The sequence below is a fragment of the Pectinophora gossypiella genome, chromosome 13 (assembly GCF_024362695.1).
Source record: "Pectinophora gossypiella chromosome 13, ilPecGoss1.1, whole genome shotgun sequence".
In the NCBI taxonomy this organism is placed as follows: Eukaryota; Metazoa; Arthropoda; class Insecta; order Lepidoptera; family Gelechiidae; genus Pectinophora; species Pectinophora gossypiella.
The window spans coordinates 8,824,796-8,840,110 of NC_065416.1; the positions used below are offsets into that span (position 1 = coordinate 8,824,796).

Sequence of the window (15,315 nt, forward strand, 5' to 3'; positions counted from 1 at the left end):
CCTCTAATGACGTTTCGTTTCATGTCTGTCTATGGTTTTGGAGTGATGGCTTCTCTTTCTCGAGTCTATGGTTTTAAAAACGAAATGGAAGATAGCCATTTGTAGAATAACCAAACAATTATTGGATATTTCGCCCTTGTGTGGCCGTTTCAGGCTGATATTGTTCAAATCCCATACATTCAGTTCATTATCCAGTGAGTACTTTCAATTTTTTTACAGTCACTTTGGTTATATTTCTGTTTTCATTCACGTACAACTATTGATAAGTTCTATGATTGCGTCATGTAAACGTATAGATATATATCGTAGCTTCGATTATCGTGAAAATTATTTCGATTCTTCACAAAGAGATCACATTTGTTTCATTATTTAGGTGAAAAATATTAGCTATGTAAAGTTTATGTTTGGGTTAACCTTTTCGTTTTGACAAGGATAACCTAAGTGCTTTTTGTATCTTGACACCATTTTGATTCGACTTTACGTCTTTATTATTAGACCATCTTTGATTGGACTGCATATTCATGTCCGCGATTCACTACTCCTATTGCTAACTTACTGGATAGTGCCGAGAATTTGTGCAAGTAGTAAGGTTATGTTGATGTTTTGGTTCAGGAATGTTATAGGGTGTATAGGAAATTGTTGACAGGATTATGGATTACCACCCCTTCTACTTCGATCCTTCAGATTCCTGTGATGGAATTTTGCGAAACATTTTAAATTTCGTATTAAAACTGTTGTTATGAAAATAATCAAGAGTTAAATTATTTCAGCATAACTACTCTATGTAAGGCAAGTATAAGAAATTAATCATGTACCTATAGAGAAAAATATTTTTTATTGTTCAGGTATGATTGAGAGCACAAAAGGATAGTCCACTATGGATGGAGACGGGGAGGATTTCAACCTCCATTGGGAGGAAGAGGTGGAGGTGAAGGTACCCATAATATACTTGATAACACAAACATACATAAATATTTTCCAAGTGAAGAAAATCTGTACTTCAGTGAGATTCTCTTATTCATTCTGAATATTCATAGGATAAAAAGTAAATAAAGAAATAATAAAGATTTTGTGGTCCACAAGTAAAGTACCTACTTATTATTTTTTATAGCATTCTCATTGTGAAGGAGCAACAGAGGCCCCATATGGTCTTGAAACCGTACAAAGTGCATCTTATTCAAATATGGTATGCCTTTAGAATTGCCATTTTTTCTCTGCTGAGCTTTGTGTCTGTTGGCATTAAAAAGCAATAGTCGTTATTCTTACATACTTAAGTCTCATTTTTCCTAATTCTTTTTTATTTTGTGCCTTACAGCCGTCTGAAATAATACATGATACGGATCAGATGGCAGCGGAGAATCTTATGTACTTATCACAAGATGTTGTGAATTATGTTACGGATGCAGCTGAGCTAGACCCCAGTGTGGAGTGTGTAACTGAAGAAGTGATCACCGATGACTGGGTTGGGCACGGGGGACAGGATAGGTAAAATATTATCCTTTAAAATGTTTTGAAAAAAGCAAAGAAACAATATATTGTTTAATTCATAAATATATTCTGTATTCTCTTACAGGGTGGAAGTGCCCATGGAACACTTGGCAAACCCAGTGCTAGATGTCAAAGAAGAAAATGACATTGATGTTCCATTGCCAACAGATCAGGTAAGTTGAGTGATATGTCAAAGAAAAAATAAATATAGGATATTTATCAGTTTGTTTTAGTGCCATTTTCTATCTCCCATATTGATATAAACAGCCTATACTACACATCCCACTGGCTCAGGCACAGACCTCCCCTTAATCAACCAAAGGTACTATAGAAAATTTGCTGTTCCACTACAGGTTGGTGAAGACATTAAAAATAGGTTGGTGAACAGCTGTTAGAACAGTTAATTTTCTTGTTATATTTCTTTCATACTAGGCTGTATTATATCTTTCTGGCCAACTTTCATTCCAATTCTAATATTTATTATTCTTAATGTAATTTTAGTATTAATCTCCCATCCAGTTCCCCTCTAGTAGACCTGCATGCAGACATTCTGACACCTAAACACACATTGACACGGCAAATATTTCAGGATGAATACACGGCAATGCGTCCATGGCCGTGCGACTTTTGTTCGCGAAGGTTCCGTAAGAAGGCGGCGCTGATGAACCACATGGTGGCCCATCAGAACGACCGACCGCACGCATGCAACCTCTGCGGCGTGCGCTACGTCCGGAAATGTGACCTCATGAACCATCTCAAGGTGCACGCCTTCGTGCCTGACAACAACGACTCCGTTGATTATGGTATGTTTTATGTATAATCTAATGTAGTCTCTAAAACACCGCTCCTGTGCTTGGACACAGGCAGTGTATAAAATTGTGATCCCAGTTTGTATAAGGAAGTAAGTAGTCATTTGTTTAGGCATATCATTTTATATTCTAATTACATTGACTGTTTCTATACTTAAATGTATGGGAAATTAAAGAAAATTGAGTTGAAAGAATGGAAGGATATTATTTTCTCCAATGTTTCAGCTATCAGCAGCTATAATCAAAGTATAACATGTTTCCTATAAATATAACATCTCTCATCGCAACATCAAGCATCTTTGTAGACATCATAATCAGAAGTAACTTTCTGGTGTAACTTTTTTGAAACTAATTGGATTGTATGTTCGATTTCAGAAGAGATGCTAGACAGCAATCAATTATTGAAACCAAAGAAGAAGAGAGGGCGACGGAAAAAGAACTCTGAACCTGCAGAGGTATGATACATTTCTGGTAATGTGACATTGTAATTTGTAACTTTTTAATGTCGAGTGATTTTTCTCTGGCTAGCAATATAGTAGATCACGCGTATTTCTCGGCAACCAAAGACTTCGGCATTCCACTGATTACTTACAATACAATAAAGCAAAAAAGATTGTGTGCAATAAAGTATTGGGTATTGTGTAATATTTTCAATTTGAAACGAGCGACCCTTGACTGTGTAGAACGGCGAGATGTGGGAGCACATGACGTCGGCGCGCACGCAGCAGTGGTCGCGGCGCGCGCGCTCCCCGCGGCCGCCGCCGCCGCCCGCGCCGGCGCCGGAGCCCGAGCCGCCCGAGCCGCCGCCGCCGCCCGCCGACCCCTCGCGCCCCTTCGTCTGCCGCCACTGCGGGGTCGGCTTCGCTAGGGAGAAGGCGTTGCAGTCGCATGCGAGGGTGAGTTTGTGTCAGCGGTGTATCATTATTTATTGTAATATGTATATTAAGGATTTTTTAAAGAAATTGGATTATAATTTGGATGTAATTTTGTAACAAATAGCACGCGAGGAATGGGTGTATATACTATACAATTCTGCCTACCCCTTCCGGGATACAGACGTAATACTATGTTGTTCCAAATGAAGGATGCATCCACAATGCAATCTGAAAAGTATGTATAGTACAGATCATACATTGATACCTTATGCTAAATGGTGAAGGGAACTCCATTGAGGGAAGGAGTGCGCGAAATAATGGGTAGTATTGAAGATATGTGCATGGTGGCAGGTGCACGGCGGGGACTCGCCGGTGGAGTGCGGCGCGTGCGGCGAGCTGTGCTGGTCGCGGGAGGCGCTGGCGGCGCACACGCGCTCCAAGCACCCGCACCTGCCGCCGCGGCACCACCAGCCCGACCCCGACTACAACGACTCCAACTCCGGTACCTTACCGATATCCTATACATACGCCCCAGCGATGTGCCCAAAGTGGAAATATTCCTCTTGTAGACACTCTTTAATAGTATGGACACTGGTGCTAATTCCTGTAAATACCATCTAATTTTATTTTAACTTATATCTGTCATTTTCTTATCCGCCGAAAAGGAAAGGGAGGGGTAATCGACAAGCATAAAATTTATGGAACACACGTCAATTTTAAGCACAAATCTAAACCAACCGTCTAAAAATTTTACATCCGTCAATAACCCGACACAGTTAAGTAGACAGCACGTCAAACGGATTGCATACCAGCGACGTACCTTTTGATTCGCCCGGGTTATTCATTCATTTACTCATTCTTCCTAAAATTAAGAGCTGTGAATCATCCGTCCCTTTCCTTTTCGACGGATATGAAAATGACGGATATAACTTAAAATAAAATTAGGCGGTGTTGCAGGAATCGGGGCCATGGGCTGCTTTTCTTTTTCAAACTGTTCCATCTTGTACTCTGCTCTTATCTGCCTAAAGGTTAGGTAATAAAGCTCTTTTTACATAAGTTTTGCGCCTTTTTACTGCCAGGAACGTTCCGAAGGTGAGAACATTCCCGAGAAGGGAACATCACTGATACGAACACAGCCACGCCTACAACTGCTTTAGAGTACGATGAATTGAAAAGCAAATTGGCAGTTTTCATACTTAAAGCTTAGTATTACTTTTGTTACGAGAGCAACCGACGCCGGACAGTTTTAATATTCCCAGACATACCTACGTGTTTTTATTATAGGCTATGTCAGTCAACTATAACCTTGGGACTCTGTTAAAACCGATTTGAGAAATCGGAACAAATTCTCACTAATTGTCAAATATGTTAATGCGACAGGGTTGTAATTGGTTACTTGACAGTTATAACAATAAAATAATATGAAATATGTCGAATATGGTAGTTTATCATTTAAAGATAATAATCCACTAGTTATTTTTTAATAAGATCCTTTTTAAATATTATATTTTTACAAAATAAAAATGCGATTTTTTATCTGTGTACCTATTACTATAATCGATACACGGGCGGCCATAATTGAGCTTCATGTGACATCACATTTCACAAAATAAACAAAAAGTATCTGTCAGGTTTCAAGTTATACTTTGTTTTAAGTTTACGCGGTTATTATCATAATTAAAACACATAATAACGGGTTCTTACGGGGTCTCATATCCCCATTTAAACGCGGTAAGAACCCTTTATTATGTGTTTCAAGTTATACTGTTTGACAGTTTCTTTGTTTGTTGAAATGTGACGTCATAGTGCAAAATGTCATGTGACCAACCGTTTGCGCCAAATTTAAAATAATTAAAGAGAGATGTGTTTTTTGTTATATAAAGCTTATCGAGAAAATAAAATATTTTAAGAGGTATAAAAAAAGTATTTGTAATTTTTAAAATATTATCATGCAGGCGACGATGACATGGAGTTCCGCCTGTCGCCCGCGTCACGGGAGACTAGTGTGGAGCGCGTGGGCGCGGACACCCGCGGCCCCTCGCTGTTCTGTCAGGACTGCGGCGTAGCCTTCCAGCGCGCGGACCTGCTGAGGCGACACGTCGCCGCCGCTCATAGGTCAGTATCGACTATATAATCTACGACTATTTATACTTTCCTTCTTTATTTCTTCATTACTATACCTGTAATTGCGTTTTACATTTCGACGTTTAAAATAAAAGCATCATAAGAAAAATAAATTGTAGGTTGCATTACAGATTTTTAAACCCTGACACACAGGTGTCCTGTTGTTATAATTCGTGTTTAAAATGCTCTGAGAATCCAAGAAGTAGAGCGGCTGCCGGAGACACTAAATCAATTCTTACATCTTCGTACGTAATCGAGGTAGGTATACACGTAAGAGGACGTTACTCGAGCGACCTATACTTGCCGAGGCGTGCGGCGTGTCTGTGTCGCAGCGTGTGTGAGCGTTGTGTGTGCCCGCAGCTACAAGCGGCACGCGTCGGACAGCGCCAGCAGCACGTGGGGCGAGCACGCGTGCGACGTGTGCGGCGAGACGTGCCCCGACGCGCTGCAGCTGCTGGCGCACGCCGAGCTGCACGCCGAGCGGCACCGCGCGCCCGGACACAGGTACGGACACGCGGGGCACACGCCGGGGGCGCGACATGCGCGACACAACTATGAGCGAAATGCTCATACTTCAACTTTGCACTTAGCTACCGTCCGCAGACTTTTCGACACATACAGTTCCGCGATAATTATATTACAATGTCGTCTTGTGCCATTATAACCTTCAACGCAAGAATTAAAAAATTGACTATCATGCAAGTATGATTTCTTATCACAGGTAAGCTAAAAGTCTTAGTTTAGTCGGCCATTTATCAAAAAATGCTTTTGTATTCGGTAACGTAGTACCGTGTACTCGTGTAGTACCAGCCGTCTCGCTTCTCAGATTCGCTCACTGAGACATGATATGACTTTGTGCCGTCTGCGCAACGATGCAACCCTCGTGTATACGATTCAATATACCGACCCTGTAATAAGCAAAAACATAATGTATAGATGCTCTTATTACGTTAAGGCTATTTATATATCCAAAGGGGAATCATTGACATTGGATACATGATAAAAGCCCATCTATTATTTATGAATAAAAAATACTTGTTACAGGTTAAAAAAGATGTCGCGGGGTCGAAATAATACTTCAACGTCGAATAGTTCGCGACAGTTCCCATGTAGAGAATGTGGTAAGTTTTCTTCAAGATTTATTTTTGTTATATCTTGCAGAGGTAGGCTTCGCAATCTCTGACTAGACTTCATGAGTCTGTGTGAGTGGGAGTAAAGAACTGTTTTATCCCGAGCATGTGAAGTCCACCAAAGGATATGCCCTTAGGCTTGTAACTAGAGATAGGCGAGTGGATGTACGGTCACGAGCACACATTATAAGCATAGCATTTATTAGAGCATATATGCATACATTTTGGTACCATGTCACATGATTATTTTTTACAAATTGCACTGTAAGTCTCACTAAATGTCAAATATGCTAGTGCGACTGAGTCCTAAAGTGGGTATATTATATTGCTCATGACTGCACCCGGCATCACAATATATCTTTGAAAACTTAATATATGTAAAAAAACATATAGGATTATTTGCAAAAAATAGCGATCGGCACATTGTTAATACCAGAAATAAAAATAAACTTGCTTTACAAGTCAGTCGATTACATAAGATCACTAAATCTTTTAAGGGGCAATGTATACGTTTTTACAATAAGATTCCCATTGACATTCAGAATTTGCCTTTCAACTGTTTTAAGACAGTAGTTAAACAAAAACTTTACGAAAAAGGTTATTATAAAGTTAGTGATTATTTAGAAGATATGAATGCATGGGATTAACTGTCTGTAAACTGATATTAGGCAGCTGAATTACGCAATTGTATACCAATATTTTATGTTTATTTTTATTTTTTTAAAGAACGTCTAGGGCCCTGTGCCGAGGTTTTTCTTGCAGCTTCTTTTCCCCGGCTATACAGGTTCTGAGAAGCTGCAGTAGTTTTAGGCGGATGAGACGTTCGTTACGTAAAAATTGACGATTCAAAGTGTAACTATGTTACCTACTGAATAAAGATATTTTTGAATTTCATAATCATAATCATATCATTTATTACGTTCCACATGGTAGGAGAATGGTGGATTTGAATTTGAATCTCAGATTATACGCTGCAATTCTAGTTCGTGTGTTATTTCTGCAGAGCAAAGGTCTTTCTTTTCTCCGCTCTTTTTTTTTTATCCTGTGCTATCCCTTCCAAATCCCCCTTGTCACTTATAAAAATTCACTCACTTTTTACATAGTAAACTATTTTTAAGGTAAAAATCTATGGGATGGGAAAAGGAAAAAGGGAAGAAAAGATGAAAAGAAAAAAGATGGGAGGATGAAATTAAAAAGGTGGCTGGAGCAACGTGGAGAAGAATGGCATTGGATCGGGAATTGTGGTGCACTCTTGGGGAGGCGTTTGCCATAGGGTAACCTGACGCATAAGAACATTTAAAATGAAGATTTCAGTAAACTAAAAATATTATTAAGAAAAACAATGATACACACTATTTAAGAAAACTACATTTATGTTAAAACGTCAGAAATTTTGGCTCATATTATTATAAAGTAAAAACAATTACCTTACTAATAGTTTACTTTGTAGGTGTGTTATTCGAGACGCCATTTTGTTGTAATTAACACGTTTGTGTACATCGGCAGGTAAGGTGTTTGGGTCGCGCAGCTCGCAGCAGATCCACGTACGTATCCACACGGGCGAGCGGCCGTACGCGTGCCGGTTCTGCTGGAAGGCCTTCGCCGACGGCGGCACGCTGCGCAAACATGAGAGAATACACACAGGTCAGACACACAAACACGTTGTAAACCGACTATGAGAGGATACACTCAGGCACTGGGTTTGTAGGTATAGATTAGGAATAACATGGTTGCAGTATTAATTAGCGATAGGGTCCGCCGAGATTAGGGTTAAGATGAAAAAATGGAGGAAACAAACTGAATCATTCTTACAGCAGGATTACTAAAGTTTTAATAAACGGTGTAATAATATTTAACGATGTGTAGAACTGTTTAGAGAAGAACTGTTCGGAGAACTGAACAGTTACTAGTAAGAGTAAGGGAAAAGAGGCAAATATTGCTGTCCCGCACCAAATTGCAATAATGTTTCCTATCAACTGGTTGCCCGGAAGAAATTGCTGCTTAGCAATAAGGCCGCCAGATTGTACTGTATCTATCATCATCTGTGTTAATTTGTTTTGTATGTTGTGTGCAATAAAGTATATTTGATTTGATTTTGATTTGATATTGAGAGTTATTGAGACATGATGATTGGACACTTAATAAGACACGACGAATTCATTAAAAACGAATAAGGAATACTACATATAGAACGGCATCTCTCCGCTCCCCGCCAGCGGCTGAGCTAGGTTTACCTCACCCCCCATCGGTCTTACTTTGTTCTTCAATCGTATGGACGTCAGACGTCACACACACAGTTTTGTGCCTGGCAATAAATGAGAGTAACGTGTTGCAGGTGAGAAGCCGTACGCATGCGCGGTATGTCCGCGCGCGTTCAACCAGCGCGTGGTGCTGCGGGAACATGTGCGGTCGCACCACTCCGCGCCCGACAGAAGGGTTAATGGTGAGTAGCGTTTTATATAACAGAATTTAAGCTGTTGCCCGTGACCTCATTTGCGTGAAACCCTACTATTAAAACTATAGAAGTTCCATACCCCTTTTTTTTGCCCTAAGGGTTGAATTCCACAAATCCCGTCTTAGTGAAAACCTACGCCTTAAAAGGCTCCATGCAAAATTTGAGACTCAGTGACGTTTCGCTTTTATAAATGTGTCGTATCATCATCAGAATGGAGGGAGGAGGTAGGAGGGAATTTATACCGAGCAAGGTGGTCTAACTGAACTCAATTCATTATCGTACGATTTTCCATCTTCAGTGTGGGCGTTAGAAGACAATAATCATTAGTATCACAATCACTTTATTTACTTCCACATATTTTATATATCACGATTAGATAAAGTCACAGCATAAGGTTCATACTCACGGCAACGTGACGGTATTCGTAACGGTTACACAGTTTCTCGTAATCTAGCGCGCCTAAGAACGTTATAGAGAAGGGGCCCTCCTCCACTCATGGTTCCTATATTCGGATTCGGGACATGTGAACGTACTTACTAGGTGCTCTTTTTCGATCACACTTTCTTGACATCCCTACAAGTTACAGGTGAGCGACTATAGCACTCCACTTTCCGATCGTAATTATTCGACACGTCCGTTCATGACAAAGGTTCGCGGTAGACTGCCCGACTAGAACGGCAGTACACGTCCGCTCGACACGACGACTCTGTAGTGACTGCCCGACTTCACCCAGCTCTGGCCGTATTGTAGATTTTCCTCGGATGGAAATACCTCCAACGGCTTAATGTGCCTTCTGAAGTTGAATCGTCTTACTTTTTCACTCAATCCAGTGATTCAGTCTGCAACAACCTGACTTTGATTAGGTTATCCATACCTACTCGTGTTATATATTTTTACAATACATTAGTAATGTTGTTCATGGTTGCAGGTGGTCCCGCGTATTGTTGTGTGGTGTGTGGTCGAACGTTGCATTCGAGTGCAGAGTTAGTGCAGCACCTCATTCAGCATTGTGACGCGAACACGGCAATGAAGAGGCAGCCACAGGTAACGGATAAAGCAAAAACCACAGAAATTTACGCTGTTTTCCTGACAAAACCATCTTGAAGACCGTTCTCCATAATTTTGGCGATACCTACAGCCGTAGCATGCAAACAAACATTTTTATTGTTATAATAACGGCACTCATCTTGCTATGGATATTGCTCAAAGATAAGTTTCTCCAGTAAGTGTTTACAGGTTGCATTACATGCCCCAATAAGAGTCCTTTAACGACATAGAGTGCTCGGAGACCTACACCACAGTACAAAATATTAAATTCACAGAATAGACCGTGGCTAAAAGTAACCCAACGTAATCCCATTCACCAGACCGGACCCAGGAAATACAAACGTCGGCGGAAAATAAAGACGGAATCGTCCCCCGGGCGGGAGTGGTCGCGGGGCTCCACGTCGCCCGCGTCCCCCGCGGCGTCGCCGCCCGCGCCCTCCCCGCCCGCGCCCTCCCCGCCGCCCGAGCCGCCGCGCCGCCGCCGCCCGCGCCGCCACGCCGAGCCGCCGCCGCGCCCGCGCATGATACACACCGAGGAGCCCCGCCCCAGGACCAAACAGGTAAGCAATAAGCTCACCACTATACCATTACATATTGAACCAACAAAATGTAATTGACAGGGTGGGTAGCTCACATTTTGTGTTGCCAATCAATTTAGTGACGGAACCATGGTGTCCTAGTAAGATAAGGCCCTGCATCAGAATATTATGAATATCGCCCTACTCACCGATAAAGTATGAAATTACAAAATGCAGACAGGACTAAAACGAATGACGAAGTTTTTCCTTTTTCGACGAAGTTTTGACGAAGTTTTTTATTTTTATAAAGAAAAACGCGTGAATATATTCGATATTCTATCACATTTTTATATGACTTCATTGAAATTATTCGATTTGATGTTTTGTAAATAGTATATCATTGGATTAGATTTTTTAAATTTATTTTGCGTGTTACATGTAATAATGAAGTCGTGTCGTGTCGTACTGTACCGTGGCCGCCCGCAGGTGCGGCAGCGGCGGCCGCCGCGCCACCCGGCGGACGACCTGCGCGCCATCCGGCCCGCGCTGCGCTCGCCCTCGCCCGCGCCCTCGCCGCCCTCCCCCGCCTCGCCCGCCTCCCCTGCCTCGCCCGCCTCGCCCGACCTGGAGACTAAACTAGTACCCAAACTGGAGCCCGGCTCCGACGCCGCCGCCGGACCCTTCAAGTGCGAGATGTGCTCCCTGGAGTTCACGCGGCGCGACGCCCTCCTGCTGCACGTGCCCGTGCATATATGACGCACGAGTCCTCGCGTGCGGCCGCGCCCGCCCACTCAGACTACTTAACACCCGACACGTCAGATTGTAAACGGCTACTTATAATGAGTCAAGAAGAATATAATGATAGACCCGGCGAAAACTTGGTACCTCGTTCTTATGATGTTAAGTTGTAGAATAATGTAAGTGCCTCGATAAGCGGCTAGCTGACTACGTAACGCGCACGCTAGAGGTTGGCTGGAACTCGATTCGGTTGCCTATTCTTATAGCGTAGTTATTCTTCTTGTTTTACTATAATTGGTCGTTGAAATGGCGTCGATGGTCAGCAGGGTATGAAGGAAGACAGTTCCACTACGCTACGATCTTGTCGCGTTAGTGTCGGCTCTCCAGAATTGAGGTGGTAGCTGAAAAAGACTGATATCGCTTCTTAGTGACATACTCTGTCTTAAACCAACAAGCAGACGAATCGTTATGATGTCAAAGAAAATAAATTATAGATATTAAATGCAAACGGACCTCCAAATACACTTGTGTCCTTGAATTACCAAAGTATGTGGAATATTGTGGGTAAATCTATGAATCTCCATGTTTAAACAAACTTGTTGAAAACTAAAAGCTATATCTTTGACATAATCTGCTTTCATATATCATGAGATGAGATACCTAATGTGTGAATACTGATTTTGTAACAATTAGAAAACTTGAAAAGTAATAAAAATTGTGAAATATGGTTTAGGATCAGATATAATTAGATAAGTTCATAAAATTTAGTGCAATGTGTTAAACAAGAAATGTTGTTCACTTTTATTGTCTATTTAGTGACCAATAGAAGACTGGATAACTGTTCCGTAGTAATATCTATCTAATAATGATGTCAACTCAAATAGTGTAAACTACTTTGTGTATAAATATTGTAATAATGTTGTGACTGTGTGTGCATGTATGTTATTTGAACGGATTGTAGGTACTATGGCCATGGACTCGTATCGATCGTCACTATATTTATAGTGAATTAGTATTGTGGTGTTGTTACTGTCAATTATGCTATCTACAATGTAAATATTAGGTTCTGGCAATTCTTCAAAATGTATTTGAGGCTAGGAACGTTACAGTGGCACGGCGCGTATTATTTTACCCCAGTTCTCTATTGTGTAATATTGTTGTTTACATGTCGCAAGCGTTTAGAATTTACTTTAGTATTTGTTGAATGTTACATGTCTAAGGTATGTTTAACAATCGGGAGTTCTATGAGAAGGTTGTAAAATAACTGCCGTTAAATTAATTTACTAAATATTTAATTCGTTATTGAATATAAAGTTGCTGTTTATCATTTCATATTCTCCTGAACTGTAGAATGCCATGATGTTTATTCTACACGCTTGTTACATATCATTTAAGACTTCTCATGTTTTTGGGTATTGTATTGTTGTATTTTACTAATTGACTGATCATATGTATTAGTTGTATTTTTATTACATTATTAAAGTATTGTACATAAAATATGTATGTAATAAATGTTTGCGGCCGCAGTTTTTTCTACATTTGGTACAAATGCTGTATGTTTTGGGTACCTTTTTGAATGTTTATATTTGCTTTTTGTGATATAGACATATTTAATGTAACACAAGGTTTAAGAAAACTTGTGCCATATGACGTTGACAAGTATATAGGACATACATTGTTTTAATAGTTTGTTGCCGTTACTCGACGATATCGTTCGTGTCCAGCCTACATCATCGAGGCGAAACTTGTTGTTTTCACTAGAATAAAATGTAGTGCAATACATTCCCCAAATTACATAGAAGGATTACGTTTATTTAACGTATTTCGAAATCCTTTAAATTTATTGTTGTACACTGGAAACCATTGATTATAATTGTACATATACGTGAAATAAAATATTATGCTGATTTCAAAATATTTCGTTTTTAATTAATTCAAATATCAGCAGCTCTCAAACCTGATTTGTCAGTTCTGATCTGAACAAGATATTGCTGTTACGGGTAAACTAGCTACCTAGCCTTATCGGAAGGAGAAGACAAGGAACATACTACTCTCTTGATGAGAAGAGCAGCCTGTTCGTAGTATTGGATTGGTTACCAGCCTATCGCTAATATTCCTACAAACAATGTATTAGCAGCCTATGGAGTATTATTGTTGTGTAACATAAAAACGACAATGCTATAAGCGGCGGCCGCGGTCCGTGTTGCTCCATGTACAATAAGCATCCTTTGACATAACAATAGGCTGTCTATGCTCGAACCTTCGCCTATTAAATTGAAAGAGGAAAATTTAAAAAGAAGCCATGATTTTGACAGTTCTTTTTTTAATCCTTATTTTACTTGGCAAAGATGGGCAATCAGAAATTTTGCTCTGTTGTATATTAAATCTGTTGATAGTCTACTTTTTCACTGGGAAATAAGTTGATTTGTAATAAATATTGGTTTGCTTCTAAATTATATACTTTTTCCTACTCATAATTACTTACCAAGACAGTTGCTATCTGCATGTGGATGTTTTTGTGACAATACACAGCACAGTAATGTGTAGTTAGTGTCTGAAGATATTAGCATAAGTAAACAAGTATGATGCAAAACAATGTCAAATGTGTAATATACTTTGATGATGCAAGAACAAATCAGAAGAAACTTTTTGAAGAGGCTATATCAAGTGCAAAATATGGTAAAGTGCTTTATATTCTACGGGAAGAATTAACTGAACTCCCAGAACTTTCTCAAGATTTGAGTTCTGTGAACAGACATTATATGAAAATGATCAGCTTTCTATATGTAAGAACATTACAGTCTTTAATAGAAAGTGTATCAACATTACCTGATTGGCAAAATATTCCAGCTAATATTATATTAGAAGATTTGAATGGATATTGTGCAAAAAACACTCAAAATGCCTGTGGGATTGTTGCTATTTTGAAAGATGCTGCCAGAAGCTGTTCAAAATCTCTTCATTTAGACAGTAAATTGTATGTTTCAATTACAAAAGGAAATTTAGGGGATGACTGTTATAATACCATCAAAGAATTGTATTGTGAATGATTAAATTACAAATATAATTATGAGAGATAAGTTTATTATTCTTTTTCATTTACCCTAAAAATCTACTATGATCAGAATAAATTTGAAACAAAAACTCAAATAGTATTATGTTTATTTACATAAAGTTAATAAATACCTTTACATTCAACAAGTACAGGGGAATGGAGCATAGTGTGCTTTTAAATAAAAACAATTTTATAATTTGCAATCACCTAAATTTCAATATGATATAAAGTAAAAAGAAAACAAAGATTGAAAACAGAAAAAGATAAAATATGTAATAGTTGTGATTCCCTTTGCCCAGTTTGAGCACTCTGCCCATGGTTTTGCCAAGGAAGCCTGAACTCCTGTCTACGTCGTCGTCGAGTCCACGTAGTATTTTGTCTTGGAATCTGACTTCATTGCCAATCTCTATTGACATATGCTTGAGTGTGGTTATCTTCCCACTAAGTTCTTCAGCCATTCTTTCATTGTCCCGCTCCAGAACATCTTCTGTTGGAGCCCTTGGTAGGGGCTGGTAGCCGTAGCCATCTCGGGCTCGTCGCATATTACTTCGTCCCGCCGTGGTGGTGAATAATAGTTTACCTCTGAGTTATATTAGAACACAAGTTTCTTTGTTTACCACGTCGAGCTATATTTGAGTAGCTAGTCCGTGAATATATACAAGCGATTTATTAACACAATATACAAATTGTTATTAGAGGTTTTATAAATTTAATATTTACAGAAATACAACATAAAAACCAAACTTGCTGTGTTGATGTTCTGACTTCTGTCAATTTGACTTTGACAACCAAGTGACAAATCATCATTTTTGCGTTTGGTTGGTTTTAAGCATCAACAAAATAAACTATAATCGAAGATCGAAATTGACTCCTCGTTGCTATTATTCACTTTGCTAAGCACTTCAAACAATTCAAAGGTTCCGCAAGAGACCCGTGTCGCTTTATGTTCGAAGACTTCCTTGAGAAGCATAGAGCAACACGGGACTCCTAAGTTGAGAAGATCATAATGAGGGACTTGCCAGGCTACGTTCACCGAAAACAATATAGATGGCGTTGTTCAGTTTAAACGTGGTAAT

General features: G+C 39.7%; 2 protein-coding genes across 5 annotated transcripts; one reads left to right on the forward strand and one right to left on the reverse strand.

The window, feature by feature from the left end:
* Nucleotides 1-16: 16 nt before the first annotated feature.
* Nucleotides 17-13,101, forward strand: LOC126372066 (zinc finger protein 628-like). 4 transcript variants are annotated; one of them, XM_050017590.1, is made up of 17 exons: nucleotides 17-194; nucleotides 846-934; nucleotides 1,112-1,186; nucleotides 1,316-1,485; nucleotides 1,574-1,661; nucleotides 2,078-2,291; nucleotides 2,673-2,752; nucleotides 2,981-3,193; nucleotides 3,524-3,674; nucleotides 5,128-5,287; nucleotides 5,657-5,800; nucleotides 6,341-6,417; nucleotides 7,933-8,070; nucleotides 8,762-8,869; nucleotides 9,810-9,925; nucleotides 10,249-10,488; nucleotides 10,933-13,101. In XM_050017590.1, exons 2-17 carry the CDS (start codon nucleotides 878-880, stop codon nucleotides 11,200-11,202), a joined length of 2,301 nt encoding a protein of 766 aa, XP_049873547.1. In that variant the 5' UTR covers nucleotides 17-194; nucleotides 846-877; the 3' UTR covers nucleotides 11,203-13,101. The 4 variants fall into 4 exon arrangements, with proteins under 4 accessions (XP_049873547.1, XP_049873549.1, XP_049873548.1 ...); XM_050017591.1 differs by lacking the exon at nucleotides 17-194 and adding an exon at nucleotides 292-373; XM_050017592.1 differs by lacking the exon at nucleotides 1,112-1,186 and having other exon boundaries at nucleotides 18-194.
* A 1,228-nt stretch (nucleotides 13,102-14,329) lies between these two features.
* LOC126372068 (BET1 homolog) lies at nucleotides 14,330-15,016 on the reverse strand. Its single transcript, XM_050017594.1, has one exon. It carries the CDS (start codon nucleotides 14,779-14,781, stop codon nucleotides 14,443-14,445), a length of 339 nt encoding a protein of 112 aa, XP_049873551.1. The 5' UTR covers nucleotides 14,782-15,016; the 3' UTR covers nucleotides 14,330-14,442.
* Between the last annotated feature and the right edge of the window lie 299 nt (nucleotides 15,017-15,315).

Coding starts and splice junctions, on each gene's coding strand:
- LOC126372068 (XM_050017594.1), bottom strand. CDS start 14,781: ATGCGACGAGCCCGAGATGGCTACGGCTACCAGCCCCTACCAAGGGCT.
- LOC126372066 (XM_050017590.1), top strand. CDS start 878: ATGGATGGAGACGGGGAGGATTTCAACCTCCATTGGGAGGAAGAGGTG. Junction 1,662..2,077: donor TTCCATTGCCAACAGATCAG/GTAAGTTGAGTG, acceptor CAAATATTTCAG/GATGAATACACGGCAATGCG. Junction 2,292..2,672: donor CAACGACTCCGTTGATTATG/GTATGTTTTATG, acceptor GTTCGATTTCAG/AAGAGATGCTAGACAGCAAT.